This window comes from Elephantulus edwardii, unplaced genomic scaffold (assembly GCF_000299155.1).
Source record: "Elephantulus edwardii isolate Elephantulus edwardi_28Jun2011 unplaced genomic scaffold, EleEdw1.0 scaffold00038, whole genome shotgun sequence".
Lineage (NCBI taxonomy): Eukaryota > Metazoa > Chordata > Mammalia > Macroscelidea > Macroscelididae > Elephantulus > Elephantulus edwardii.
Window position 1 is genome coordinate 16,011,757 of NW_006399788.1, and position 27,937 is coordinate 16,039,693.

Below are 27,937 nucleotides of genomic sequence, written 5' to 3' on the forward strand. Positions count from 1 at the left end.
TGTAATCGATCTGATTCCTATGTATACTATCAGGTGAAATCCATGTGTATAACCTACGTTTATGTTTCTTATAAAACGTATTTGCAATGAGTAGGTCATTGATTATGCAAAATTCAATCATTCTATCTCCAGCTTCATTTCTCTCACCAAGTCCATGTTTTCTAACTACTGATTCTACTTCTCTATTCCCACCTTTTGCATTCCAGTCACCCATTATTATCAAAATATCTTGATTGCATGTTCGATCGATCTCCGACTGTAAAAGCTGGTAGAAATCAGTGCTTGGTAGAGAAATTTAAATTAAAAAATTATTACCCAATTTTATATTTAAACCTCTATCCTTTTTTTTTTTAAGTGTCGAGATGTGAGAACCAGAGAAGTTGGAATCCAAGAAATTCATCACAAAGTACGACCATACCAGGTTAGTTGGTTTTGTTGTGTTTGGTTTGGTTTTTTTTGTTGTGGGTTTGTTGAGTTTTTTTGTTGCTTTGTTTGTTTTGTTTTTTTGTGGAGGAGAATTTGCTGGTTGGGTATTTGGGTTTATTTTAAGATTTTTTTTTTTTTTTTTGTGGAGGAGAATTTGCTGGTTGGGTATTTGGGTTTATTTTAAGAAAGAGTTTGTGTCCTGTTAACGAGTACACTGAGCAGAGAGTAATTTTGCATCACTTACTGATCCCAAGATAGGGAACCCAAATACGCAGTGAATGAATTCTAAAAGGGGCGGATTAGGAGAACCACATCTAATATTCATTCTTTTTTTTTCCAAATTTTTATTTTCTTATTTGTGTGTGTGCGTGTACCGTCAAATCAGATCTGACTGATACAGGAGGAGATTGTCCCTCCTTTCCCGGCAGAGCATCTGGTGGATTCGAACCGTGTTCCTCTGGGATTGCAGTGCAGCTTCTTGCCACTAGGCCACCAGAGCTCCCCCTAATATTCATTCTTGACCATCGCTACCCAATGGAACTTCTGTCTTCTTGGAAATACCCTGTTCCATATGATAGTCACGGAAAAAAAACGCATACTTGAAATGTGGCTGATGAACTGTAGAACCACATCTTTCCTTTTACTTAATTTTATGAGTTCGAATGTAAATTGTTATATGTGACTGATATTAATCCTTTGTGTAGAGTATGATCTGATTACCCCTTAGTATGTAATTGTTAGACTATTAACCACTAATGTTAATCAGAGGAATACTTTAGTCCATGTCAACAAGGATTCCACAAAAATTAACCCTAATGTATTCATTGTTTATATTATTCTTTTCATTGTATATATTAACTTCTATGCAACTATATTAGTGTGCCAAAGCAGCAACATTTTTGTGATTTTTAATTCCCTTGAGGAACCCTGATTAAGAAAGGCTAGGATAAAAGATGTCACCATTCATTTTTCTGTTCACAACATAAATTGTGTATTTAATTGACATCTTTCTCACTTGGGGTGTTTTGAGGAAAAGAGTAAATCCAAATTACAGCAGTTAATTTTTTTTTACCAAATTCTTGTGCAGTCCAGTTATTTAGCAAACATTAAGTTGAGTAAGACTAGAAGTGTTGATCTGAACTGCATTATTCACTATGAGTATAATCTCTTAATTTCCTGAGTGCATCCAAGTTAGCCATATGTGCATGTGTAGGTTTCTCCGTATATGCATATTATTATATATTGCATCATTTATGCAGAACACAGGGGCCACTTGAACAATGAGTGAGAGTCGAAACCTATGTAAGTTGCTACTCCCCACTAATGGAATTGTCTTTAATATTTTTATCCTTTAACTTGGCATGGTATTTTAAATATTTAAAATGGCTTCCCATTTCACTTATTCATTGCTGTCAAGTTGGAACTGACTCATAGCTGAGCCAGCAGGTTTTCAGAAACCGAATCAGAAGGAGGAAATTGTCTGTCCTTATCCCAAAGAGCAGCTGATAGATTCGAACTTCCCAAGTTTCAGTTGGCTCGCTACTCACGAGGTAACCCAAGCTCCTTGTGGGTTACCATAGTTTCTTAAAATTCCATCAAGGAACAAATGACCAGTATTACATTATGTTTTTTGCTTTTTACTGAAAGCAGTTTTTAGTGAAGGAGAAAATTAAACCATTGAGTTTCTGAGAACTTTGGGGCAGGAATGTGCTCCCAAGGATTACATACATGACATAATTTGTAATTTTACCTTGGAGATTGTTCACAGAGGATCTAAGATTTAAAATCCCTTTAAGAATATCAAGCTTAATGAAGTTAAAATATTTCTTAAGTGTTTTACTTTTATAACCCTTGACTAAGATGTGAGCTCTTATTTAATTAGTAATATTGGAGTGGTGTTGTTGTTGAGTACCTTTGAGTTGGAACTAACTTATAGCTGACCCGTCACCAGGTTTTCAGAGGCAGTAAATCATGTGGTAGGAGCAGCTGACAGATTAAAACCACATACCTTTGGGTTAGCAGTGTAGTTCCTTACCACTAAGCCACCAGTGCTCCATAATGTTGGAATGTAGATAAGGAAAAAGAAGCATAATTTGATTTTATTCATTCTTTATCTCTAACTGGATATTATCCTAAAGAAACATACTTAGTTCAGTAGCCCTGCTGACTTTTTAGTGTATAACATAACCAGTTGCTATCCAAAAAGTCAGCACTTTAAACCCACCAGCTGCCCATGGAAGAAAGGTAAGCATTCTCCTCCCATTACAATTTACACCTCAGAAACCTGGTCAAGAGTCTAAACGATTTGGAACCAGGTCCATGACAGTGAGTGTTTTGGTGGATATTCACCTAAAGAAATACACATTATTTTTAAAAATTCTGCTTTTTAGTTTTGAAGAACATTTTTTTTTTGTATAATTTTGTTAAACAGGTTGAATTAGTAAGGAGAGATTATGTTGCAAATGGTGGTTGGGAAACTTTCTTGTCATATGAAGACCCGGATCAAGACATTTTGATTGGCCTCCTCCGACTGCGCAAGTGTTCTGAGGAAACCTTCCGTTTTGAACTGGGTGGTGGTTCTTCCATAGTCCGAGAACTGCATGTGTATGGAAGTGTCGTTCCTGTGAACAGTCGGGATCCTACTAAATTTCAGCATCAGGTATATCCTGTATTCCATCTCTGCTCGATGTATAATTGAAAATATTCTTCTAAGTAGGAAAAGAGAAAAGGAATGAGGAGGAAAAGGAAAGAAACAGAAAAGAGGGCAGGAAGTATGCAATAGTGGAACAAATATTTGTTCAAAGATGCCACATTACACCCTTTGTGTGAGAGGATGAGGGGGGGAAACAGAGCTCAGTCAAGTAAAACATAATAGTAGAACGAACCATATGAAATTGCCATTTTTGGGACTTACAAAATGGTCTAATTTGCAATTTCATATGATTCAGCCTACGGTGAAAACAGTAGAGGTGGTAACATTAAAGCACTTTACAGATGTGAGCTGAGTTCTATAAAGTGGAGCCTTGCTCAATCCCCAAGCAGCCAAAATAGCAGGCTACTTTTTCAGGAATAGATGGGTTGAAACCAACTAATGATTGATGTGGGGAAAGACTCAAAATGATGATAAAAGAATTTTATCTGGTATCAAAAGCCTGATAGAAATTAGACGAGTATGATAAATTAGTATGTAAAAGATTAGATGCCCCAGACTGTCATCACGAGGAGATTGCATCTAAGTTCTACAATGAGACATGGAGAGGAAGGTATTCCCTTATGAGGAGATTACATCATCCATGCAGGACCCTTTGGTGGCTCCCTTGTAAAGTACATCTTTTTCAGTGTTCTGCTTATGGTATAATTGAAGTGTTTCTCCTTCCTTCCTCCCACAAATGGCTGTTCATCGCATTAACAGATTTGGGCAACTGCTCAAATATACCTGCCTTCTTGGGCCCTTGTTAATGAGCTTCTTTTCTTTCCTAATTCCTCACACCCCTCTGTTGCTTCTGATAGGGATTTGGCATGCTACTGATGGAGGAAGCAGAAAGAATAGCTAGAGAAGAACATGGATCTTCGAAAATGGCTGTCATTTCAGGTAATTGGAGGAGGGGAGAGTTTGTGATTCCTTTACCTGTTTAAGTTGGTCCCACGGTGGAATGTGCCTTGTTCTTCTCTTGCCCCTATTTATGACTCTGGCCTTCAAAAATAGTCAGAGCTGAATAGTTGAATAGTGAAGAATTTGTTCTTAAGCACAAAAAAAAAATTTGTGTGAGCATTTTGACATAGAACTTCCAGCTCTCTGAGAATAGTAGCCAGGCAGCTGACCCTCAGACAGATAATCTGAAACCTGTCTTTTCTGCCGCCTGTCATACTGGTCATCATGGGCCAACTCATCTTTGTGCTTTATGCTTTGTGCCTAAGGCCTCAGTCTGAGAAAATGGAATTTAATAATATAGATCAGTGAAAAATACATACCATGTGGAGATTATCACTATTGTTCAGAAAATTGAAATAACAATTCAGTGGCCAGCACTGGATGTTAGAAAAGAGGTTTTGCTTAGATCTCGTTCTCAGGGATTTTGTTCTTGGGGAGCAGCTCTCCCCAGTTTTGGAAGCTTCCTCATCCCTTATCTGGGACATCAGATAATTGGTGAAATGGGAAAGAAAAGGAAATTCTGGTACAAATAGAGGAAGAAATAATGTATTCATCCTTTCATGCCTACTCTTTCATATTACATCCTTATAAAAATTTATATTCTCAGTAGGAAGCTACCATGGGAAAAGTCATAAGCAATATTTAGGTTATTTTTTTCCTTCAGTATTTACTTATTTTCTTCCAGTTTATTTGCTAACCTGTTAGACTGTAAAGGCTAAACTAAGCTTCAGAATATAATCTTTTATGAAAACGAAAGTTGAAATGAAATCTCTTTCTAAAAAATCAGTAAATCAATTAGTAAATTGTTGCAAACCAATATGTCAATGCCCGTGCCCAAGTTTTAATGATTATAATTATGAAAATGTAATGATTCAGGCTCATTTAATCATTTAATATAAGTTTTAGCATTATTCACATAGATTAACTAGGCATTTCTTAACATAGCTAACTTGATAGGTCTTCTTTTATGTTTAGTAACAGTAAAGAAGAGTTAAATAAGGATCTCCTGGTTTCTCTAATTTTTTAAAAAATTTTTAAAGCTTGCCTATCAACTTTTGGCTTTCAGTTGACATAAACACCAGGAAATGGGCCAGGACTGACTTGGAATTTATTTTACACATGCATCTGTGTAGGGTGTTTGCTATTGTTGTTCGATCCTGTCAAGTCAGTTCCAATTTATAGAGACCCTGTATATAACAAAATAAAATGCTGCCCGATCCTGCGCCAACCTCACAATCATAGTTACATTTGAACCCATTGTTAGAACTCCTGTGTCAGTCCATGTCATTATCATCTGCTTTTTTTCTCACCCTTTGCATTTCTAGACTTGATGTTCTTCTCCAGGGACTGGGTACTCATAAAAACATGTCCACAGTATATGCAATGAAGGGTTGCTGTCATGTGGAATTTCATTCAACCTGAATTTTCTGTGTGAGCATCTATGAGTGTTTCCAGTAGACTAAAACCATTCTGAATAATGGCAACGCCATTATGTTTCACAGTAGAAATGTGAGTAGGGTTTCCAGTGACTGTGACCTCCTTGTAAATTGCCTAAACTTTCTTCTAAATCACTAACTTTTTTATTTGGAACTGGCTATTGAAATGTTTGTGTGTTTGTGTCACCCATTGACTCTGTTTTCAGTATTGTTGCTGTTGATTGTTGTTGAGTCAAGCACGACTCATAGCGACCCTATGAACAAAAGGCCCAAAGCCATTCTATAACTATCATCATTTATCAAAGTTCATGGAGTTTCCAGAGGCATGTTATTTAGGAAGTGGATGCCACTCTCGCAAATATAAATGCACTGCTAGCAACCTTGTTAAAATGAAAGTTCTGATTCGTCAGGGCTGGGCTGGGGCCTGAGCTCCTGTATTTCTAGCTCACTCCCAAATGTTATCTGATGCTGCCCATCTTCAGACCACACACCAAATATAAATTTGTGGAAGCTGGTTTTCTTGGTTTGGTTCCACCCCAACTTCCACCTTCACCACCCCCCTCCCCAACCCAGTTAAAAGAAAAACACATCTCTGTATCGTATTTGAGGATTTAGTATTCTTTCCCAAATCATTAAGGTAATGATAGCTCTCTGTGACTGCCAGTGCCTTCGCTGCCAGTTTCTTATGTGCAATCAAGTGATTATCTGGTGTCTGTGTCGACATAATGAATTTTAAAGCTGATGAGCATCGGTATTCTATCACAGCTCTCTATATTATTTCATTTGCCTGGATGCCATCCATCTCCTTTTAGAAATACTGCCTGCAGAGAGGCCCTCTGACTTGCCTGAGGTCACACTCAGTTGCTCACAGGAGCTCAAATTGCAGCTTTGTAAGAGTGGGGTGCTTTCTAAGTGGAAATCAGCATCTGTCCCGTTTCTAGCTTTTTATTATAATCTAAATAATAGCTCAGTTTCCAATCATCTGCTTGAAGAGTTACTTTTTAAAATAATAAGTAGGAAGCTTGCTCAAAGTAACAAGGAAGAACCTTTCTTCTGTCTGCTGGTATAATACATGCACACAATTTTTATTGAGATTTATTCTGACCAGAGGATTTCCATAGGGCGAACCTCGTATGCTTTCTTGGAACTAAAGTGAGTTTTGATGACAGAAAAATGTGCTGCTCCTTGCCAAATCTTGCTTGTAAACTCTGCTGTAGCGCTCTATAGAAGAAACCACCTAGGTTCCAGGGTGGTTTGACTCAAGCTCTGGTCACCCTTCAAATGGAAAAAAAACACACCAAAAACACAACAAACAGTAATATATGAAATTGCCAGTAGATTATTTCTTTGAGTTAGTAATATACTACAGTTCTGTTTTTCTTTCTGAATCAGACACCTGAAATGTCTGCTGTTAAGACCTCCAAGAACAGATTTAAAATGTGTCTGAAAAGAATACATTGTTATGAGGTGGAGTTTTGAATTTTTATTTTTCCCCCATCTCATTTTAATTGTGGTCTTTCCGATTTGAGAACAATGATGGGGTTGTTTGTTTGTTTTTGTTTTTTAAAAGTCTTTTCCATGAATTAATATTTAGAATGAAAATCCTCTCTGTGTGTGCTGCATTTCCCTCAAACCCTTTATGAGACGTGACACACAAGAAGCAACACTGCTTGGGAGCCAATTGGCCAGGATTTCATTCCTCCTTTGCTAGTAGTTCTCTTTGTGATCTTGATAATTTTACTTGATATCTATTGACTTTTATCTCCATATTTAAAAACATGTGGGTTAGATGGCCATTTCTAATTCTGACAGTATAGGATTCTGCCCCTTACTATTTCAGCTCCGTTTACTTCCTCATGTGGTTTGTATTTCACTGGTTATATTTCAGGTAGATTTCCTTTTCTGAAAGTCCATCCTTTCATTGGTCCCAGTCCCATTCATTGTAGGTTGGCTGTTTGACAATGAAAATTATAGTGATAAACTTTCCATGATGGCTAATCCAGTTCATGATTTGTATGTACTTACTGCCTTCAGTCACAGCAGGCTGTATTTTGTAAGCTAAGCATCATAGGAGGTATTTTCCCTGACCTTGTTCTTGATTTGTAAGTCCATCCTTATTTAGAATTTATAGACCTTTATGTAAATCATACTTAGGGCTCAGATATTCTCTCCTAGCATAACTAGTAATTTGAGTAAGAGAGTGACAAAATAATTTATCATTTTCGTTACTGTGACTGTAAAATTAATGTATTTACAAAGGTTTCTGTTGTGGTTTGTGTTTTTTTTTTAAAAAATTACATTCTGATTCATCATGACTTTCCTTCATCTTGCCAGCAAATTTCCCAAGGTTACTTGGATTCATAATCAAAGTTGACCTCAGTATGTTGTGTTTATAGGAAGTATACTTTGTATATTTGTAGCCGAATTAGCTTTTTAAAAATAATGCCTTTGCTTATATATCCAAAGCACTAGAAAATTGATACGCAAACTGATAATGATTGTTCATATTCCCAAAACCAAAAGGTGGAAACAAGTATCTTTCAACAGATATAAATGGGTAAACAAAATGTGCCATATACATACAGTGGAGTATTATTCAGCCAACCGGAGGAAATAGTTTCTAGTGCAAACTGCAACATAAATGAACATTGGAAACATTTTGCTGAGTGAAAGAAGACAGACACAGAAGGACAAAATTGTGTTTTCTCATTTATGTGAAATATCTAGAATAGACAGATTCAAAGAGACAAAAGGTTTTTAGTGGCTACCAGGGGCTGACAGGAATAGAGAGTTATTATTAAGAGATACTGGGTTTCTGTTTTCAGGAAAACTTGGAAGTGGATAATGACAATTGATTATACATCATGGTGCAATGATGTGGCTGAATTGTACACTTAAAATTAGTAAAAATGACAATATTTTGTTATTTATGTTATTATTACATGAAAAAACTACTTTTTAATAACTACATGAGAAAATTGATAGCTTCTTTATCTGTGTCAAATTAAGGATTTTCTCAGAAACATGGGCTTTTAATTATTCAGTCTATTTTTCAAAGCACATATAATTGCATTAGTAAGTAAGTTGTGTTTTAAAGTTTTTCCTGTCAATTCTAACTTAAAAATAAAATAAAGCAAAGATAAAATACGTAGCTTGGTCAATACCAAATTCAGTGAGAATGTATGGAGTATTTCATGAGTGCAAGGGACCACACCTAAGGAGAGAAATAGGCAAGGATGAGATGCTGGCCCTGCATTTGAGCAATTTTCATGGTGGGCTGAATAGTAGCCCTTTAATTGTCCAAAACTAAGAAGAAAGATGATTTCCCACCACCACTGCCATTTAGGTTATTTCTCAACTTAAGAGTAATTGCTTCATGGTAAAGAAAGACTTATTTTACATATAAGAATGAATGTGTCAGGCGATGTAATCTGTAGCATGTTAACTGCTAACGCAAAGGCTGTGTGTCTCCAGAACCCTCCAGAGACTGTGAGGGAGAAAGATGAGCAGTCCCTCCCCCTAAGATTTCCAGCCTTGGAAAGGCACTGGGACTATGAATTGAAATCAACTTGAGGGCAGGGAGTTTGAGCAAGAACAACTAGTTAAATAGCTTGAAGGCAATAAATAACAGTTAATTGCATCTAAATATTTGATGATTAGTCCTCACTTGTTTATGTCTTCTAGTATCTTTTACACAGACCTCATTTACCTGAAAGTTAGGAGTTTTATCTTCTGAGATAATTAAGGGGGGTTGCCATGAAAAAAGTGTTGGGTTTTTTTTTAAATTAAAAAGAAAGTCTTCCTCCTCCCTCTCTTAGTGGTATAAGTGTTAGGGATTACACTTTAAATCTAACCACAACAGTTGAAATACCATCACTAATAATCACCATGGAAACTGGAGCTCTCTGATGTCACAGCTGCCTGTATCATTTCCAAAAGGGCAAATAACTGTTGATAGCCACTATTTTAAAAGCCATTTAACACCCCCGACAGGATGATGGGGGGGGAGTTTTGGCAAGGTATCAGTTCCAATCCTGTTACTGTTTCTGTTTGCCACCCTAATTGCTATGCAGTAAGACAAACTGCTATTCCCTAAGCACCCCCACTCTCTTCGTCATAAGCTGTTTTCTATTTGTGTTCTTTCAAGTAGAAAATTAATATGGCCATTGGCCAAGCATTGTACAAGGCTGATAGATCACACAGTGATGGTGAGAAATGAGGAAAATGTCTGAATGGTTGATGACAGAAATCACCGAACTCAGAGAGTGTTAGCCATTTCCTTTAAAACTATTAAAAAGCCACAGAAGTTGAGGAGGGAAGAAAGCTTGAATATATGGTGAGTAAACAAGCCACTTTGGAAATGAGATCATTCTTAATCATGCCCCTCAGAATTGTGTGACCTAAAGGCCAAAGCTTACAGCCCCAACCAGTCAAAAAATCAATGAGCCCCTGCCTTATATTAGGGAAGGCTGGTGACTGAATGGTAAGGAATTGAGCTATCATTCCTAAGGTACACAATTCAAGTCCACTAGCTGCCCCAGGGGGAGAAGGGTAGGCAATCTCTCATACCATTTACTGCTTCTGAAAATCAGCTCTAAGGTCAGCTGTGAGTCCATTCCAACTCAGTCGTACACAACAGCAGTGCCTTATATAATCTAGTATGATTACCTCTAACTGAAAATAGTGGTCTATGAGCAAGAGCCTATGGTTGTGAAAGAAGACGTTCAGGCTGCTTTGAAGGAAATGGCAAAAGGTAAGGCCCCAGGAATAGATGGTATACCAATTGACATATTTCAGCTAACAGATGCTGCCCTGGATGTGCTCACCAAGTTGTGCCAAGAAATCTGGAGAACAACCATTTGGCCAACTGACTGGAAGAGATCTATATTTGTTCCCATCCCAAAGAAAGGTGACCCAGCAGAGTGTGGAAACTACAGGACGATATCATTGATTTCACATGCAAGCAAGATTCTGCTGAAGATTATCCAAAAACTACTGGAACAGCACATCAGCAGAGAACTACCAGAAGTCCAGGCTGGGTTTAGAAGGGGTCGTGGTACTAGGAATATTGTAGCTGATGTTAGATGGATCTTAGCTGAAAGCAGGGAATACCAGAGGAATGTCCATCTGTGTTTCATTGACTATGCAAAGGCATTTGACTATGTGTATCATAACAAACTGTGGCTGACTCTGAGAAGAATGGGAATCCCAGAACACTTGATCGTTCTAATGTGAAACCTATACTTGGGTCAGGAGGCAGTCGTCAGAACAGAGCATGGGAACACTGCATGGTTCAAAATTGGAAAGGGTGTATGCCAGGCATGTGTCCTATCTCCATACCTTTTTAACCTGTATGCAGAACAGATCATCCAGGAGGTTGGGCTCTGTGAGGAGAAATGTGGGGTCAAGATTGGTGGGAGATCTATCAACAATCTGCGTTATGCAGATGACACAACCCTGCTTGCTGAAACTGAGGAGGACCTGAAGCACCTGCTGCAGAAGGTCAAGGACCGCAGCCTACAATATGAATTGAGGCTCAATGTCAAGAAGACAAAGATTCTCACCACTAGACCAATTGGAAGCATCAGGATGGATGGTGAAGAGATTGAGACTGTTCACAGCTTTAGTTTGCTTGGCTCCACAGTCAACACTCTTGACACCAGTAGCCAGGAAATCAAAAGGCACATTGCCATGGGAAAGTCTGTTGTTAGGGACCTCTCCAAAGTACTGAGGAGCAATGGTGTCTCTCTGGAGACTAAGGTGTGTTTGATGCAGGCCATGGTCTTTGCAATCACTTGTTATGCATCAGAGAGTTGGACAGTGACCAAGGAGGATAGAAGGAGAATTGATGCCTTTGGGCTGTGGTGCTGTAGAAGAGTATTGAAGAGTACCATAGACTGCTAGGAAAACAAACAGATTCATCCTGGAAAGGGTTAAACCGGGTGGCTCTTTGGAGACAAGGATTCTGAGGCTCCATCTAACATACTTTGGACATGTTGTAAGAAGAGACCAGTCCTTGGAGAAGGACATCATGCTGGGGAGGGTGGAGGGCCAGCGCAGGAGGGGAAGGCCCTCTATGAAGTAGATTGATTCGGTGACTGGGGTAGTCACCATGGGAGTGTCAGAGACAGTGCGATTGGCACAAGACAGAGCAGAGTTTAGGACTGTTGTACATAGGGTTGCTATGAGTCGCAAGCGACTCGATGGCACATAACAACAACATACCTCAGAACCACCGACTAATGGAACCACTGATGGCTTAGCAGTAAGAAGCTGCATTGCAACCCCAGAGTCACTTGATTTGAATCCAGCAGCTGCTCCATGGGAGAAAGATGGACAGTCCCTTCTAATGCAATTTACTGCCACAGAAAACTCGTTAGAAAGTCAGCTATGGGTCAGTTCCAACTCAGAGTCACACAACATCATCTTAGTTCTCTGTAAGAGAACTAGGTGCTGCTATAAGAGAAATACCAAAAGCTTTAACAAAAAAGTTTACTTTCATAGTTTTAGCCTCTAGTTTAAGAGGCTAGAAGTCTTCTAATCACTAGCTCTAGATGCATTAGAAGCTCTAGGAAGACTTTCTCTTGGCCCCAGGTAATGTCCTTATCTCTTCCTAGTATCTAGTTCTTGACTTCTTAGTGATCTTCTTGAGCTGTTTTCCCTTAACTGTGCTTCTTTGTTTAGTCTGCTTCATTTATAGCTCCCAGAGATTGACTTCAAATATACCTTACACTAATATGATCTCATTTACATAGCAAAAGTCATGAGTTTTAACTATTCAGATCATCAATATTCTTCCTTTTAAAAAAGAATCAGTCTTCTTTCTCTTCCATCTATTCATGAATCTGGAAACAGCAACAAATGTGTGCTAAGTATAAACCCTTATTACCAAATAGGGCTGTAGCCACAGATATCCTCCTCCTTTGTCTTAATCTCCTTAGAGTCAGAACTGACTCATACTTGGCCTCTCCACTGAGATTCTAAGGCTGGAAATCACATGGAAGGAGATTGCTCACCTTTCTCCTTGGAGCCCCTGATGGATTCACACTACCTGAGAGGCAGGCCCTTTGAATTAACAGCTCAGTTCCCTACAGGCTGCACCCCCAGAGTTCCCTAGGGATTAAGATTTTTAACATTTTTGAGGGGCATTATTTAATCATAATACACAAGCCAAAAAATATTACTACAGTTTAATAAAATTACAAATGATTAAGATGTACATACTAGGTCTCAACTTCCTTTTTATTCCAGCCTATTATAAATATCCATCAGTGAAGACTTCTTTTATTCTTGGCATTATAATCAAGGGTACATTTGTTACTAGGTTTGTTTTCTAATAGACTCACAGTTCTTATCAAAATGTATATAGAAAGGCTGATCCTCATTTTCACTTACTGTTTGCTGAAAGCCCTGGTAGCATAATACATGATGAGTTGGGCTGTTGATGCATTAGAAGTTAGAGTTTCAAATTCACCAGCTTCTCTGAGGGGGAAGATGGGCAGTCTCCTCCCATAAAGTTACAGTTTTGGAAACTCAGTTAAGGGTCATCAAGAGATAGAACCAACTGGATGGCAGTGGGTGTAGTGGGTAGATGCTAACAGACATAAGAAACCAGCCAAATGCAAACTACTTTTGTCATATGTATATACACAGACTTATACACACAATTGATATATGGTATATATATGAGTCATACATGTGAATATAAAATATGGAGAAAAGATTGTTTTCACTTTTGTGATCTCTCCATCGTTCTGGATGATTTTTTGTTTTGGTAAATTATTAGGGGATAATGAGGGCATTGTTGTGTTGACTGCCCTTGAGTCGAGCATGACTCATAGTGACCCTATGAACAAAAGACCTGAAGCCTTTTTATAACTATTGTCATTTCCTAAAGTTCATAGAGTTTCCAGAGGCTTGTTCTGTAGGATTGGATGTCACTCCTGCTTCCAAACCTGTCTAAAACTGGGAGCTCCACCAAACACTATCCACCATGGGTGCAATTTCTCATTACCTCCCAATTAAAACTACATCATCCAAGGTCTGAATGTTCATATTTCCTCCATTTTGGCTTCCTAACAGTGATCATACATGTTGGGGGTTTTTTGTCATGTTCCAAAAAGATATTTTGTTTTGCTATCATCATTACTATGTTGCAATAGATACAATGTAATGTATTGTTTTACTGTAAGAACTTGCTTAATTTTAGCATCCTTCTTAATCATAAGAGCTTTACTGATACAGACTATGACTTTGCTTGATGACAGATTGGTCAGATGTTTTCTGATTAGTGTCTGTCCAGCATCTGGACTCTGAAGACATTATTACATGGCGCCTTAAGAATCTATCCCAGGCGTTGGCATTTCTTATTCACAGATGAATCAGATCCTGGCTTGTAAGACATCAGATATCAAAGACAGTGGATCCATTCCTCACTTGGTATCACATGATTGTATTAATGCACATTTAACAATTATTTTTTAATAGACCATTTGTGAGTCTTTGTTGCTTGCATGTTTGGGGCAACTGTGAAAATTACTAGGAAGTTTCTTAAGCAAAGCTGTTGACATTGTTTTGTAGCTAATTGATAAACTTGAAGAACAGCTGTTGGCAAAAGCTTGTTTCTGTTTTCAGGTCCATGCAGTCTAGCCTTCTTGTTTCAGATTGTGCACATGAATGTGTTAAAGGAAACCTTGCTAATATCAGCACACCATTTATTTGTACACTTGTTCTCTCCTCAAAACATGGATATTGACAGTGATGGCTATATGCTTCTGCTTAGAGGAAAGAATAGGATGATCATGTGGTTTCTAATAATATTCCCAAGATATCTGAGCACTTTAAACAATAGCTGCTTTTTGGTGAAGCTGGACACTTGACAGGCCTTTTTTTCTGAGAAAGGAACCCTCCCCAAAAAAGCGCCTGTTGAACTGTCTGTTATGAAGCTTAGCTGCAATGTTAACTTCTTACCAGTGCAACTTTCGTGATCAGTAATGTACTCTCTGAATTTTTACATTGCTTTAAGCTATTCAATATGATGAGGCTTTTCTGGTTTAGGTCAGAAGGGAAAATCAGGCCCATACATCTTATGTGAGCAAATATTACTAAATAATGCTGGAAAAGACTGCCTGTCTTTCCTAACAGAAACAGATATATTCTGAATCTGCTGGTTTTATGTTGTTCCTAAGTGCCATTAGAATTGAGGCCTTTGAGCTGTGGTGGTGGTGAAGAGTGTTGAATATACCGTAGACTGCTAGGAGAACAAACAGGTTTGTCCTGGAGAGGGTGAAGTCGGAATGCTCCTTGGAGGCAAGGATTCTGAAGCTTTGGACATTTTGCAAGGCAGAATCAGTCCTTGGAGAGGGACGCCATGCTTGGGAGGGTGGTGGGACAGCCCAAGAGAGGAAGACCCTCGATGAGATGGACTGATTCAGTGACTGAATGGGGGTAGATGTGTTAGGGACAATAAGATTGGCACAGGATAGAGTAGGGTTCAGAGCTATTATACATAGGGCCACTATGAGTCGCTGGAGACTCGATGGCACATAACAACAAGTGTCACTGAGTTAGCCCTAACTATGTATAATAGTATAAACCGTACCTGATCTTGTGCCGTTTTCACAACTCATCTCTGTTTATTTGAGGCCACGATTGCAGCCACTGTGTCAGTCCATGTCTTTGAGGGTCATCTTCCTTTTTCCTGACCCTCTCCTTTTCAGGCATGCTCTCCTTCCTATCATGTGGGAAAGACTGCTCCTGATAACATACCCAAAGTATGTGAGAAGTCTCACACCATCCTTGCTTCTAAGGAGCACTCCGGCTGCATGCCTCTAAGACGAATTCATTTGAGACTTTTTGGCAGTTCATGGTATAGTCCCTTATTTTTCAACAGCACCACAATTCAAAGGCATCAGTGAATTTTTCTTCAGTCTTTTCTAGTTCATAGTCCCACTTTCACATGCATTTGAAGCAATGGGAAAACCCATGACTTGAATTAGGTCCACCTTTGTTTTTAAACTGACATCCTGGCACTTTAGCAGTTTAAAGGGGTCTTGGCAGCAGATCTGTCCAATGCAACATGCCATTTAATCTTTTCACTGCTTTTTTTTAATGGGTGTTAGTTGAGGGACCAAATTAAATCCTTTGAAATGTCAGTCTTTTCTGTTTATAAGGGTGCTGTTTATTGGTCCACTGTAAGGATTTTTGTTTTCTTTATGTTGAGATGTAATTCATACTGCAGGCTATGATTTTTTTTTTTAAATCTTCTTCAGCAAATACTTCAAAATCCTCTTTGCTTTCAGCATGCAAGGTTATGTCATTTGCATATTTTTTTATGTCATTTGCATATTGAGGATTGTTGGCGAGTCGTCCTTCAGTCCTCATCCCATATTACTGATGCAGTCCAGTTTCCTGGGCTGTATTAATTTCTCTTGATTCCATGTTAAATCAATTTCAGACTGCAGAAGTTGGTAGAAATCCTCAATTTCTTCATCTTTCACTTTAGTGGTTGGTGTGTAAATGTTTTATCTTGTTTTGATTTTGGGTTTTTTAAAAAATGGGGTTTTTTTTAAATTTCTTTTTTTATTGTTGCACGTTTTCTCCCCCTCAAGTAGTGAGCAAATTTGAGTAATAGTCATAATAACATATACGAGTGGTCATTGAACAAGAGAGAGTACACACCTCCAAGATGGAAGCTTGTCATTTTATAGTTTAATTTCAGGCATGGTATTTAATTGTTTTTGCCTTACCATTTTTAAAAGAGTCACTAAGTCCAGCCCACCTTCATGTGGAAAAGATTACAATGACTTCTGCTACTTTCTCTTAAAAGAGTCTTTGGGTTAGTCCACACATAAGAGGAAAGGAGATAAATTCCACCTCCTTTACATTTTCATTACCTTGTGGTGAAGAGGCATCCAATCTTTTATGGATAGACTTTCAGGATGGAATATCCTGTCTAGATTCAAAGGTTTGTCACAGCTCCTCTATCAGATCTCTGACTAGCAGGTGCAGTTCATTAATGCCTCCCACTTCCCTGAGCAGTTTGGCAGTCCCTACAAGCAGCACAGGCATCTGACCTTTCTCTGCCATCTCTGTGCTGTGAGGACATACTTCTATTTCACTTTACAAGCATGTATTTTGCCTGATGCTTTTGATCTGTGGTATTGGTTTCTATCTACCATCTTATGAACTCTACGAGGCCACCTATGGGCTCAGAATACATGATTTTCCTCCAGAGAGCTCTTGCTCTTACTCTACACTTCCCTTCACAAATACCTAAAGACATTTATTTAGTACACTTTTAAAGTCTAGCTTTAAAAAGACTTTTCTAAAAGATGGCAAGCATTGTTGTTAAGTGTCTTTAAGTTGATTACAATCCATAGCAACCTTATAAAGAACAGAGTAAACCTCGTCCTCTCCTGCGCCATCCTCAGGATGTTCCAACCCACTGTTAAAGTCATTGAGTCAATCTGTCTTTTCAGGGTCTTCCCTTCTTTCTCAGACCCTCCACCTTTCACAGCATTTCACAACTTTCAGAGGTCTTTTTTCCAGGTACTGACCCTGAGCCCTCCTGACAGCATGCCAGACTATGTGAGACGAAGCACTGTGGTTGCACTTCCTCTAAGATAGACTTGTTAGCTCTTTTGGAAGGCCATGAAATATTTAATGTTTTTCACCAGCATCACAGTGCAAAGGCATCAGTTCTTCCTTTGGTCATCCTTATTCACTGTCCAACTTTCAGATGCATAGCAATTGAAAAAAAAACCCGTGGCTTAGATAAGGTATACTTTAGACATGAGTTTTTAGCACCTTGGAGAGGTCCTTGACAGCACATTTTTCAAATGCAGCACATCTTTTGATTTTTTTTTTTAATTTTCTTGGAAAGAACATGTTGGGGATACATGGAGGTGAGGGTTGGGAGCAGAAGGGTGAGGATGGGCAGGGATGAAAATTGCAGGGATGCAGTTGCAGTGCTGCACAATTTGGTTGGTGGGGGGAGCAGGTGAAGGAAATGAAAAGGATCCAGTGGGGACCAGATGATAAGGGCAATGGTAAGCATAGTCCAATGGTGATTAAACAAACTGTCTTTTTCACTTGGGGTTTCTCATTTGGGAATTGGGTGCAGACTCTCTGGCTTCTTTATGCTGACCAGGGGCATTGATGTGAAGGGGAAAAGGGAGCACACTTTATCACCTTACTGGTGGTCTTGGGTTGAAGCTGCTTGCCTTCTTGTTCTGTTAGAAGATGTTTTCCTGACATTTACTCCCCTCTGGACTGCAAGGTGTTTTCCCAGGTGGGTCCAGTGGGGGTGACTGACTGAACCCTGAGGCTCCATCCTCCTTTGCTTCCTTAACTGGCCGTTGTATTTCCTTTTTGTCTCTGGAACTAGGTTCAGGGTCAGGTCTGGAGTAAAACTCAGTGTTAAGGTTACCTATAGAAAAGGGAGCAAATCTAGAGAGAACAAACTTGTGAGTTAAAAATAGAAGGGCTTTGGGGGTGTTACTTATGGGTGTACTGGGGGAGAGGGTGGAGGAAAGTAGCCTCGATAAAATTCTCTGTATACCCTAGGCAGTTTTTTCTACCCAGGGTCTTCATGGCACCACCTGAGGGCTGAGGAGCTCACCCCGAGAGCCTGCTCACCTTGCTGGGGGCCGAACACATGGCTCACCCTGACATCTTTTGATTTTTGACTGTTGCTACCATGGGTGTTGATAGTAGGTCCAAGTAAAATGAAATTATTGATAACTTCAGTCTTTTCTCCATCCCTCATGATCTTGTCTGTTGGTCCAGTAGTGAGGATTTTTATTTGCCTGATGTTGAGATGTAATCCATACTGAAGGCTGTCATCTTTGATCTCCTGCAGTGGGTGTTTCAAGTCTTCACTTTCGGCAAGCAGGTTTGTATTATCTACATAACGCAGGTTGTTGATAAGTCTTCCCTCCAATACTTACACAGTATTTTTCTTCATATAGTCTAGCTTCTCTCCACTCAACCGTAATCTATCTGACATCAGTAATGATATTCCTTGTTCTATGAAATCTTCTAAATCCAACTTAATTTCTAGCAGTTCCCTGTCTATGTACTGTTAGAGCCATTTTTTTCCATAATCTTAAACAAGATTTTCCTTGAATGTGATGTATTAATTATAGTGTTTGATAATTTCCAACAGTGTTGGATTACTTTTTTTTTTTTTTTAGTGGGAACAAATTTGGCTATCTTCCAGTCTTCTGGCCAGGTAGCTTTCTTCCAGACTTCTTGGAATAAGCAAGTGAGCATGTCTAGGGCTCCATCTGTTTAGTGAAACATATCAATTGGTATGCCACCAATTCCTGGAGCCTAATATGCTGCCAGTGCATTCACTGTAGCCTGAATGTCTTCCTTTATCAACACTGGCTCTTGATCATATGCTCCTTCCTGCGATGTCTCAGTGTTGACCAGTTCTTTCTGGTGTGTTGATTCTGTATATTAGTTCTGTCTTCTTTAGGTGCATCCTGCATCTTTCAAAATTTTGCCCAATCCTTCAGGTTTAAAACTCAAGGCACCAGTGTGTTTTTACAGTCTTGCAGCTTAACAAGTGCTGAGCATATTCTTCCCTTTTGGTTTTCTAAATCTAATTCTTCGCACATTAAGCTTCCCTTTGAAATCTGCAATACAGCAGATTTCGAAGATTTTTTTAATTTTTTCTTTTGAAAGCTTCCTTCAGTGCTTCTTCTCTTTATTTTGGCCTGTCTACCCAATGAGGTGGTTTAACGTGGTGACTGCAGCACTGGGCTCTGTCATGTCGGAGATGATGAGGATGGCACAGGACAGGGCAGGTTCAGCTCGGCTGTTCATCTGGTTGCTATGAGTTTTACTTGATAAAACCTAGCAACAACAAACAAACACATGTTTTACTACAGAGTTTCTTCTGACATCTATTTTGGTCTTTTCTTTCTGTCCCGTCTAGTCTATGTGATGACCTTTGACTTTCTTCATGGATGATGTCCTTGATATCATGCCACAGCTCATCTGGTATTTAATGCATGAAACCTATCCTTATGGTCTTTAAATTCAGATAGGATAGATTCAAGGTCATATGGTTCTCATGGATTTGTTTTAACGTTACTTAGCTTCAGTTAGAACTTACATATGAGTATTTGATGGGCTTTTCCACAGTCAGCCCATGACCCGATTTTGACTGCTGATATTGAGCTTTTCCATTGACTCTTTCCACAGATGTAGTCCATCTAATTCCTGTGTAGTTCATCATAGAAGATCCATGACTATGGTCGCTGTTTGTTAGTGGTTTTTTTTTTTAAGGCATTTGCGATGAATACATCCTGCATTTCTGTCACCAAAGCCCTATTGTCCAACTACCTAGCAAAAGATGGTAGATAGTGTGGAATTCTTTAACTACCAGTGTAAACTCTTTTTCTCACTGCTGTTGAATAAACTGACACATAGCTGACCGCACCAGCAGGTTTTTGGAGGATGTAAAATACATGGAAGGAAACTGTCCATCTTTCTTCTGAGAGTGGGATTAGAACCTTCAGAGACATGCCACCTTTGGTTGGTGATGCATGAATTCTCTTGGACATGAGGAAATAAGTGAAATTGATTGGTGACACAGCATACATTCTGCAGTGGTGGGAATAAAGCCACTCCATTTTCAACTTGGATGATTGTGGGCCCCGTGTCCGGTAACAGGCCACAGACCCTCTGTGAGGAAGATGCCATCCTGAGAAATAAGAGATTACCTGCCCACAATACTTTATTGTCAGTTACTAAAATAACCTTGCTTTCAGATTCTTTATACCTACTTTATAATACTTACTTTTATTCTTTATTCATTTTAATTTTTCAAAGTGTATTGAAGGAACCTTTTGACTCCCCCTTAGGACCTGAGTCTTAGAAATTTCATGAGATAGTTTCTGTGCCCTCCAAAGTGATGTAGAATAATATACACACACACACACACACACACACACACACACGTACTGGTTAATGATTTACAATAACCAGTCTTTCTCTAGAACTAAGATTTTTATGTGAGTAACCTTTACTTATTAGCCTTAAGTTTTTGTTTTCTGTTTTAATTGAAGAGAAAAAAATTTTCACAGATTTCAAACCATTAGGTTGATTAGTTCATTTTTAAATGTTCAGGATTAAAAATCTTTTCCCCAGCTTTCATATTTCAGTGTACATTCTTGAAGAGTGAAATATTGCCATCCTATTAAGCAATCAATGAGATGTAATAAGGCCTCATTTCACTAGCAACTGAATGAAACTAATGAATATATTTACCTTATATTAGCACTGCTAGGCATATACCAAGCACTCAATAAATAATTAATTGAACCCAAAAGTAATTAAGATACTGTTTTCTTTATTTTTATTTTACTAATTTTTAAATTAAATGACCATGAGTCATCATCTCAATCTTTTGTGTCTAACATGAAAAATCAATGATTTAAGTTTCAAAAGATAGATTCGCATATTTTCTCCCCATTCAAGTCGAGCTGTGGGAGTGTGACGTGGGTTCCATTTTCATTCTGTTGAATAGCACATTACTAGTAATGAAGGGCAGCCTTGTGTCCTAACAAAGAAAAATGTCAAAGAACAAGACGGCGCCTCTAGATACCTATTTATTTTCCCACTTCAGACATGAAAAGGTTTAAATGATTAGGTCAGAGCTTTTCTTTTATTGAAGAATTCCAGGAGATAAAATTCTTTTCCAGTACATATTCAGTAAATACTCGAATTGTTAAACTTTCTTTAGTATTTGCTGTTCTGTTGAAGAGCAAGCTCATCTACTTGGAATCATTTGATTGATTTTCTATGTTGTTGTCATGTACCGTCAAGTCATCTGCGACTCATAGTGACCCTGTGTGCAACAGCCCTAAACCCTGCTCTGTCCTGTGCCAGTCTTACTGTCTCTGACACACCTATTCCCATTATCCCAGTCATTGAATCATTTCATCTCATCGAGAGTCTTCCTCTCTTGCACTGTCTCTCCACCCTCCCAAGAATGATGTCCCTCTCCAAGGACTGGTCTTTCTTTGCAACATGTCCAGAGTATGTCAGACAAAACTTCAGAATCCTTGCCTCCAGGGAGCAGCCTAGTGTCAGCCTCTCCAGGATGAACCTGTTTGTTCTCCTAGCAGTCCATGCTATATTCAATACACTTCTCCAGCATCATAGTTCAAAGACATCAATTATCCTTCTGTCATCCCTTGCATTGTCCAGCTTTCTGATGCATAGCAAAGACTGTGGCCTGGATCAGGCCACCTTAGTCTCCAGATTGACATCATTGCTCTTCTGTACTTTGGAGAGGTCTCTGACAGCAGACTTTCCCAGTGCAGTTCATCTTTTGATTTCCTGTCTGCTGGTACCAAGTGTTGATTGTGGAGCCAAACAAACTAAAGCTGTGAACAATATCTCTTCACCATCCATACTGATGCTGCCAATTGGCCCAGTGGTGAGAATCTTTGTCTTCTTGATGTTGAGCTATAGCTATAGGTGTGAATAATTTATTTTCTTCCCATTTAAACAAGTGTCCACATAATTGGTATTACATACTATTGTTTTATCTTCTTAATTTTTAAAAATTTATTGTAAAATGTAAAACAGTGAGCTGACAAATACCAGCTAAACTCCACTCAGGTCAGGACAGCCATAACCAGGCAGTTAATGCTCTGTCCTCTCAGGAATAGTAACCTCCTCCTCCTCCTCCTGTCTTTTTTTTTCCAACTTTTTTTTTTTAATTATTAAATTTTATTAGTTTTAATGAACATTTACAGGGATTTTGGGTTTTCATTCCTTCATTGCTGCACCATTCTCTCTACCCTCCTCCCCAGTTTGTTCTTCTTCCCCGCCATCTGAATGTCTGTTTTAATTGTCCAATTGCCACAGTGCTTGTCAAAGTCAGTTCTGATTAATCTCCTTTGTCGGTGTGTCCTTTGCCATTCCCTATCACTCCTCCCTGAGAGAGACTTCACGCAGATTCATAAGGAAAAGGGGACGGCGTATTCTCTTAGCTACTTCCTGCTGAAAAGGGACGCTGTGGGTTTCAGGGTGAAGATCTTCTCTCACTACTCTAAAGGGCCCCTTTGGCAGTAGGAAACACATAGACTATTATGGAGATTGATTTTGGAATTTAGATGCACTCTTATTGATTGTGCTCCTCCTCATGTCTTAATCCTTTCCCCCCCACTATCCCACTAGCTTTTTAGGGATATTTTCCCTCCAGTGCTTAAGGAACTGCACTGCCGACCTAAAGACACACACTTCAAATCCACCAGGTGCTCCATGGGAGAAAGATGACAGTCTCCTCCAGTGTAATTTACAGCCTCTGAAAAGTGTGCTTGAGAACCCTATGAGTCATTCAGCTCAACAGCAATGAGTTGTTTGTTGACTTATGCATCCCAGAGCAATATCACTTAATTTTGTTGTTTGTAGCTGTTGTTGATGCTACTGCTTTACATGCCATCAAGTCTGTTCTGCCCCCTAGCAACCATTTTTGGCAGAGTAAAACTGTCCCCTGTGGTTCCGTTGGCTGTCAGCTTTACGGGAGCTAATCTTCTGCAATACAGCTGGTAGGTTCCATTAGTGGATCTCCAGGTTAGCAACTGCGCACTTAACCATTGCACTATTGGAACTCCTTTTTTGGACTTTGTTGATTGCTGTTGGGTGCCACTGACTCCTCTGACTCCTGGCGAGCCTGTGTACAAGAGAACGGAAACCTGCCTGATCTTGTGTCATCCTCAGTCATGTGCTATGGTTTTTTGGATTTGAGAAAAGTAGAATCATTTTTGTATAGTTGTGTTGTTGTAATTGTCTGGCTGCAGCAATGTCACTTTAAAGACTAAGGTACACCTGGCCCAAGCCATGGTCTTTTTAAGTTACTTGCTGTGCACCTGGAAGTTGAAAGCTGACTAAGGATGACAGATGAAGAACCAATCGATGCCTTTGAGTTGTGCCTTTGAGAAGAGTATTAAACATACCCTGAACTGCCCAAGGAACAAGCAGAGATGTCTTGGAGACAGTGCAGCCAGGGTGCTCCTTAGAGGCAAGAATGGTAAAACTTCATCTCACATACTTTGAGCATGTTGTTAGGAAGTGCCAGTCCGTGGAAAAATCCATCATGCTTGGAAGGGTGAGGGTCGGCAAAAGAGAGGAGGACTCTCAGCAAGATGGATTGACACTGTGATTGTGTCTGTAGACTCAAGTATAGGAGAGATGATGGCACAGGCTAGGGCTAGGCTCAGATCCATTGTTCATAGGGTTGTGATGAGTATAGTCAACATGATGGCACTAACAACAGTTGTTCTGGCTACTGTGGCTCAGCAGTCTCTGTATTTCGGTTCTATTATGTTTATAGTTTGCCCTTTTACCTTGCTATATAGGATTCCATCATGCAAATATACCTCAGTTTATCTGTTATACCATTGCTGGGTAGTTTTAATGCTGAATTATGAATAATCTTGCACATGAGTCTTGAAGCCTATAAACACATATTTGTAGGGTATATGTATTAACTGTGGGGTGTACTTACCAAGTTATAGCAACTATATGTGCATATATTCAACTAAAAGATTCTGGCAGATGATTTTCAAAAGTGCAGAAATTTTCACTCCTACCAGTACAAGCATTTTCTATTTCATGGTGATTAATTTGCATTTTCTCAAAGCCTTGATGGCATAGTACATTACATGTTGGGCTACTGATCAAAGGGTTGTAAGTTCAAATCCACCATCTACTTCAAAGGAAAAGGATTACTGGTTTCTTCCTGCTTTTTTAAATCATTTTTTATTAATGAAAATTTACAGAGACTTTGGATTTCCATTCATTCATTGTTGCACTTTTCTTCCTGCCCACCCCTCCCCGACCAGTACACTCTTTGAAAAGTAAAAGTTCCCCCATTGTTTTAAAATCCCTCCCCCCAGGTCCACTCCACTTTGCAGTCTTGGTTCTGGTTTCTCACTGTTAAGATACACAGCCTTGGAAACCCAGTGAAGGGTCACCAGGAGTCAGAACTAATGCATTGTCAGTGGGTTTGTTTGGTGACTAATAAAGTTGATTACCTTTTCATATGTCTTTTGGACATTTTGGTAACCTATTTTCTGAAGTTTCTGTGTGTCTATTTGTGTTCTATATGTTGTTTGTTGTTGTTGTATGCCTTCGAGTCATTTGTGACTCATAGCGACCCTATAAGAGCCTTAAACCCTGCTCTATCCTGTGTTAGCCTGTCTCCGACACACCTACTCCTGCCACCTCAATCACTGAATCAATCCATCTCATTGAGGGTCTTCCTCTCCTGCACCGTCCCTCCACTCTCCCAAACATGATGCCCCTCTACAAGGACCAGTCAAAGTATGTCAGACGAAACTTCAGAATCCTTGACTCTAAGGAGCATTGAAGCTTCACACTCTCCAGGAAAAACCTTTTTGTTCTCCTAGCAGTCCATGATATATGCAACACTCTTCTCTAGCATCACAGCTCAAAGGCATCAGTTCTCTTCCTGTCATCCTGAGTCGCTATCCATCTTTCTGACACATAGCATGAAATTGCTAAGACATTGGCCCAAATCAAGTGCACCTTAGTCTCTAGGCTGATGTCATTGCTCTTCAGTACTCTGGAGCGGTCCCTGACAGTTGACTTTCCCAATGCAATTCATCTCTTGATTTTCTGGCTGCTGGTACCAGGTGTGTTGACTGTGGTACCAAGCAAACGAAAACTGTTAACTATCTCAGTCTCTTCACCATCCATACTGATGCTGCCAACTGGCCCAGTGGTTACAATCTTTGTTTTCTTGATGTTGAGCTTCAATCTATATTGAAGGCTGCAGTCCTTGACCTTCTGCAGCAAGCGCTTCAGGTCCTCCTCAGTTTCAGCAAGCAGGGTTGTTTAATAGGAGTTTTAAAATGTTTGTTCAAATTTTTTTTTTTATTATTAATTTCAATGGAAATTTACAGAGACTTCGGATTTCCATTCATTCATTGTTGCACTTTTCTCCCTACCCACTAGTACACTCCCTAGTACTCCTCTAGTACACTCCCCTGTTTGAAAAGTAAGAGAAAAATTCTTTCATTGTTTTACAATCCCTCCCCCCAGGTCCACTCCACTATGCAGCCTTCACTGGACTCCCAACATGACAAAAATATCTAATCACGTATCCCTTTTAAACAGTTTTCTCCCTCATCTGTTTCAATGCAGTATGTATTATTTATCCCATCTTTCTCAGTCTTCCTTCAACCCTGATGTTAATCCTGTTTTACAACAGTGGCACCATGCAGTATTTGTCCTTTTGTGACTGAGATACTTCACTCATTATAATGTCCTCCAGGGTCACTCATTTTGAATAATATTGCATGAGTTCCTTGTTTTTCAATGCAACGTAATATTCCATTGTTTGAATATACCACAGCTTCTCTATCCATTCATTTGTTGATGGGCACCTAGGTTGTTTCCAACTCCTTGCTATTGTGAACAAAGCCATGATAAACATGGATGTGCATATATCTGCTTGGGTGGCAGTTATGGTCTCTTTGATGTATATCCCAGTAGTGGAATTGCTGGGTCAAATGGTATCTCTGTTTGCAACTTTTTGAGAAAGCGCCATAACCTTCCACAGTTGTTGCACCAAAATTTACTTTTTATTTGAGTGAAATTTTACAAATCTTACTGGTTTTTCATTTAATCATTTGTAGATACTTTGCTTTATAACATTAACTATAATTGATTAATGTCATTATTACTTTGTCTAGTCAAGCTCCTGTTATATCTTGCCTTTCCCTTCACTCAACTCTTTATTACTTTTTACTTCCCTTTTCTTTCTTCTTATTCCTGTATCCAAGATTGATTCTATGTATAACTCTTTCTTTAGCTTTTTATGTTAATCGTCTTAAACCACAACTACTGTTTTGTGACTCCCTGTGTCACTGGTCATAATTTGTTCTAGGTTCATCCATGTTGTACAGTATCTCACAAATTCTTGATCATTTTTTAGTGTTGCATAATACTCTATTGTATGAATGTAAGAGTTTCTTTAGCCATTTGCCCTTTGATGACCACTTGGGCTATTTCCAGGTCTTTGCTTTTATAAATAATGTTGCATGTAATTTTGTGTCATAGCTCTTATTTCTCTGGAATATATATATAATAGTGAGATTGCTGGATCAAATGGTACTTATCAAACAGCTCTCCATAGTGGTTGTACCATTTTACATTTCCATTTAGCAGTGTTTGAGTGTTCCAATATGTGCACACCTTCGCCAGCATTTGTTATGTGCTGTCTAATTGAAAATTGCCATTATTACTGGTGTGAGATGTTATCTCATTTTTGTTTTATTATCAAGAAAGTAGTGCATCAGGGATGTATCCTGTTTCCATACCCTTTCAATCTACATGCAGAATAGATTATTCAGGAGGCTGGAATTCTGGGGAGAAATGTGGCATCAGGATTGGAGGAAGACTTTATCAACAACCTACATTATGCAGATGACACAACCTTGCTTGCTGAAACTAAGAACTTGAAGCACTTGCTGCAGAAAGTCAAGGATTGTAGTCTTCAGTATGGATTGAAGCTCAACATCAAGAAGTTAACAGATTCTCACCACTGGGCCAATTGGCAGCACCATGATAGATGGAGAAGAGTTTGAGGTTGTTAACAATAACATCTTGGTTGGCTCCACAGTCAACACTCTTGGCACCAACAGTCAGGAAATCAAAAGACAAATTGCACTGAGGAAAAGCTGCTGTCAGGGACCTCTCCAGAGTACTGAGAAGCAGCTGTATCAGTCTAGAGACTAAGGTGCACCTGATCCAGGCCATGGTCTTTACAATTACTTGCTATGCATCAGAGAGCTGGACAATGACTAACGATTATAGAAGAAGAATCAATGCCTTTGAGTTGTGGTGCTGGAGAAAAGTCTTGAACATACCATGGACTGCCAAGAAAACAAATGGATCTTTCTCAGAGAGGGTGAAACCAAGTTTCTCCTTGTAGGAGAAGATTTTGAAGCTCCATCTCACATACTTTGGGCATGTGTCCAGGAGGTACTGGTCCCTGGAGAAGGACATCATGCTCAGAAGGATAAACGGACAGTGCAGGAGAAGGAAACCCCCTATGAGATGGATTGATACAGTTACAAGGGCAATGAGCGTTGGTGTGTTGGAATCAGTGAGACTGGCTCAGGACAGGGCAGGCTTCAGAGCTGCTGTTAGTAGGGTCACTGTGGATTGCAGGTGACTCAAAAGCACTTAACTGCAGTAACAACAACTAGCTAATAATCTTGAGCATTTCTTTATGTGTATGTTGGCCTTCTGACTGTCTTCTTTGATAAAGTCCTCTGCCCATTTTATAATTGGGTTATTTAATTTTTTTTCTTGTAGTATTAGTTTTTTCTGTAAATTTTAGAGATGAGTCTCCTGTCAGATGTTTCAT

The 27,937-nt window shown here is 39.1% G+C and overlaps 1 protein-coding gene across 1 annotated transcript in view; it reads left to right on the forward strand.

The window, feature by feature from the left end:
* ELP3 (elongator acetyltransferase complex subunit 3) overlaps positions 1-27,937 on the forward strand; it is a 150,192-nt gene that overhangs the window by 94,484 nt on the left and 27,771 nt on the right. The window contains exons 9-11 of the mRNA XM_006884929.1: positions 356-421; positions 2,858-3,085; positions 3,937-4,018. Of these exons, the coding sequence (XP_006884991.1) occupies positions 356-421; positions 2,858-3,085; positions 3,937-4,018 (376 nt within the window). The remainder of the gene's footprint in view (positions 1-355; positions 422-2,857; positions 3,086-3,936; positions 4,019-27,937) is intronic.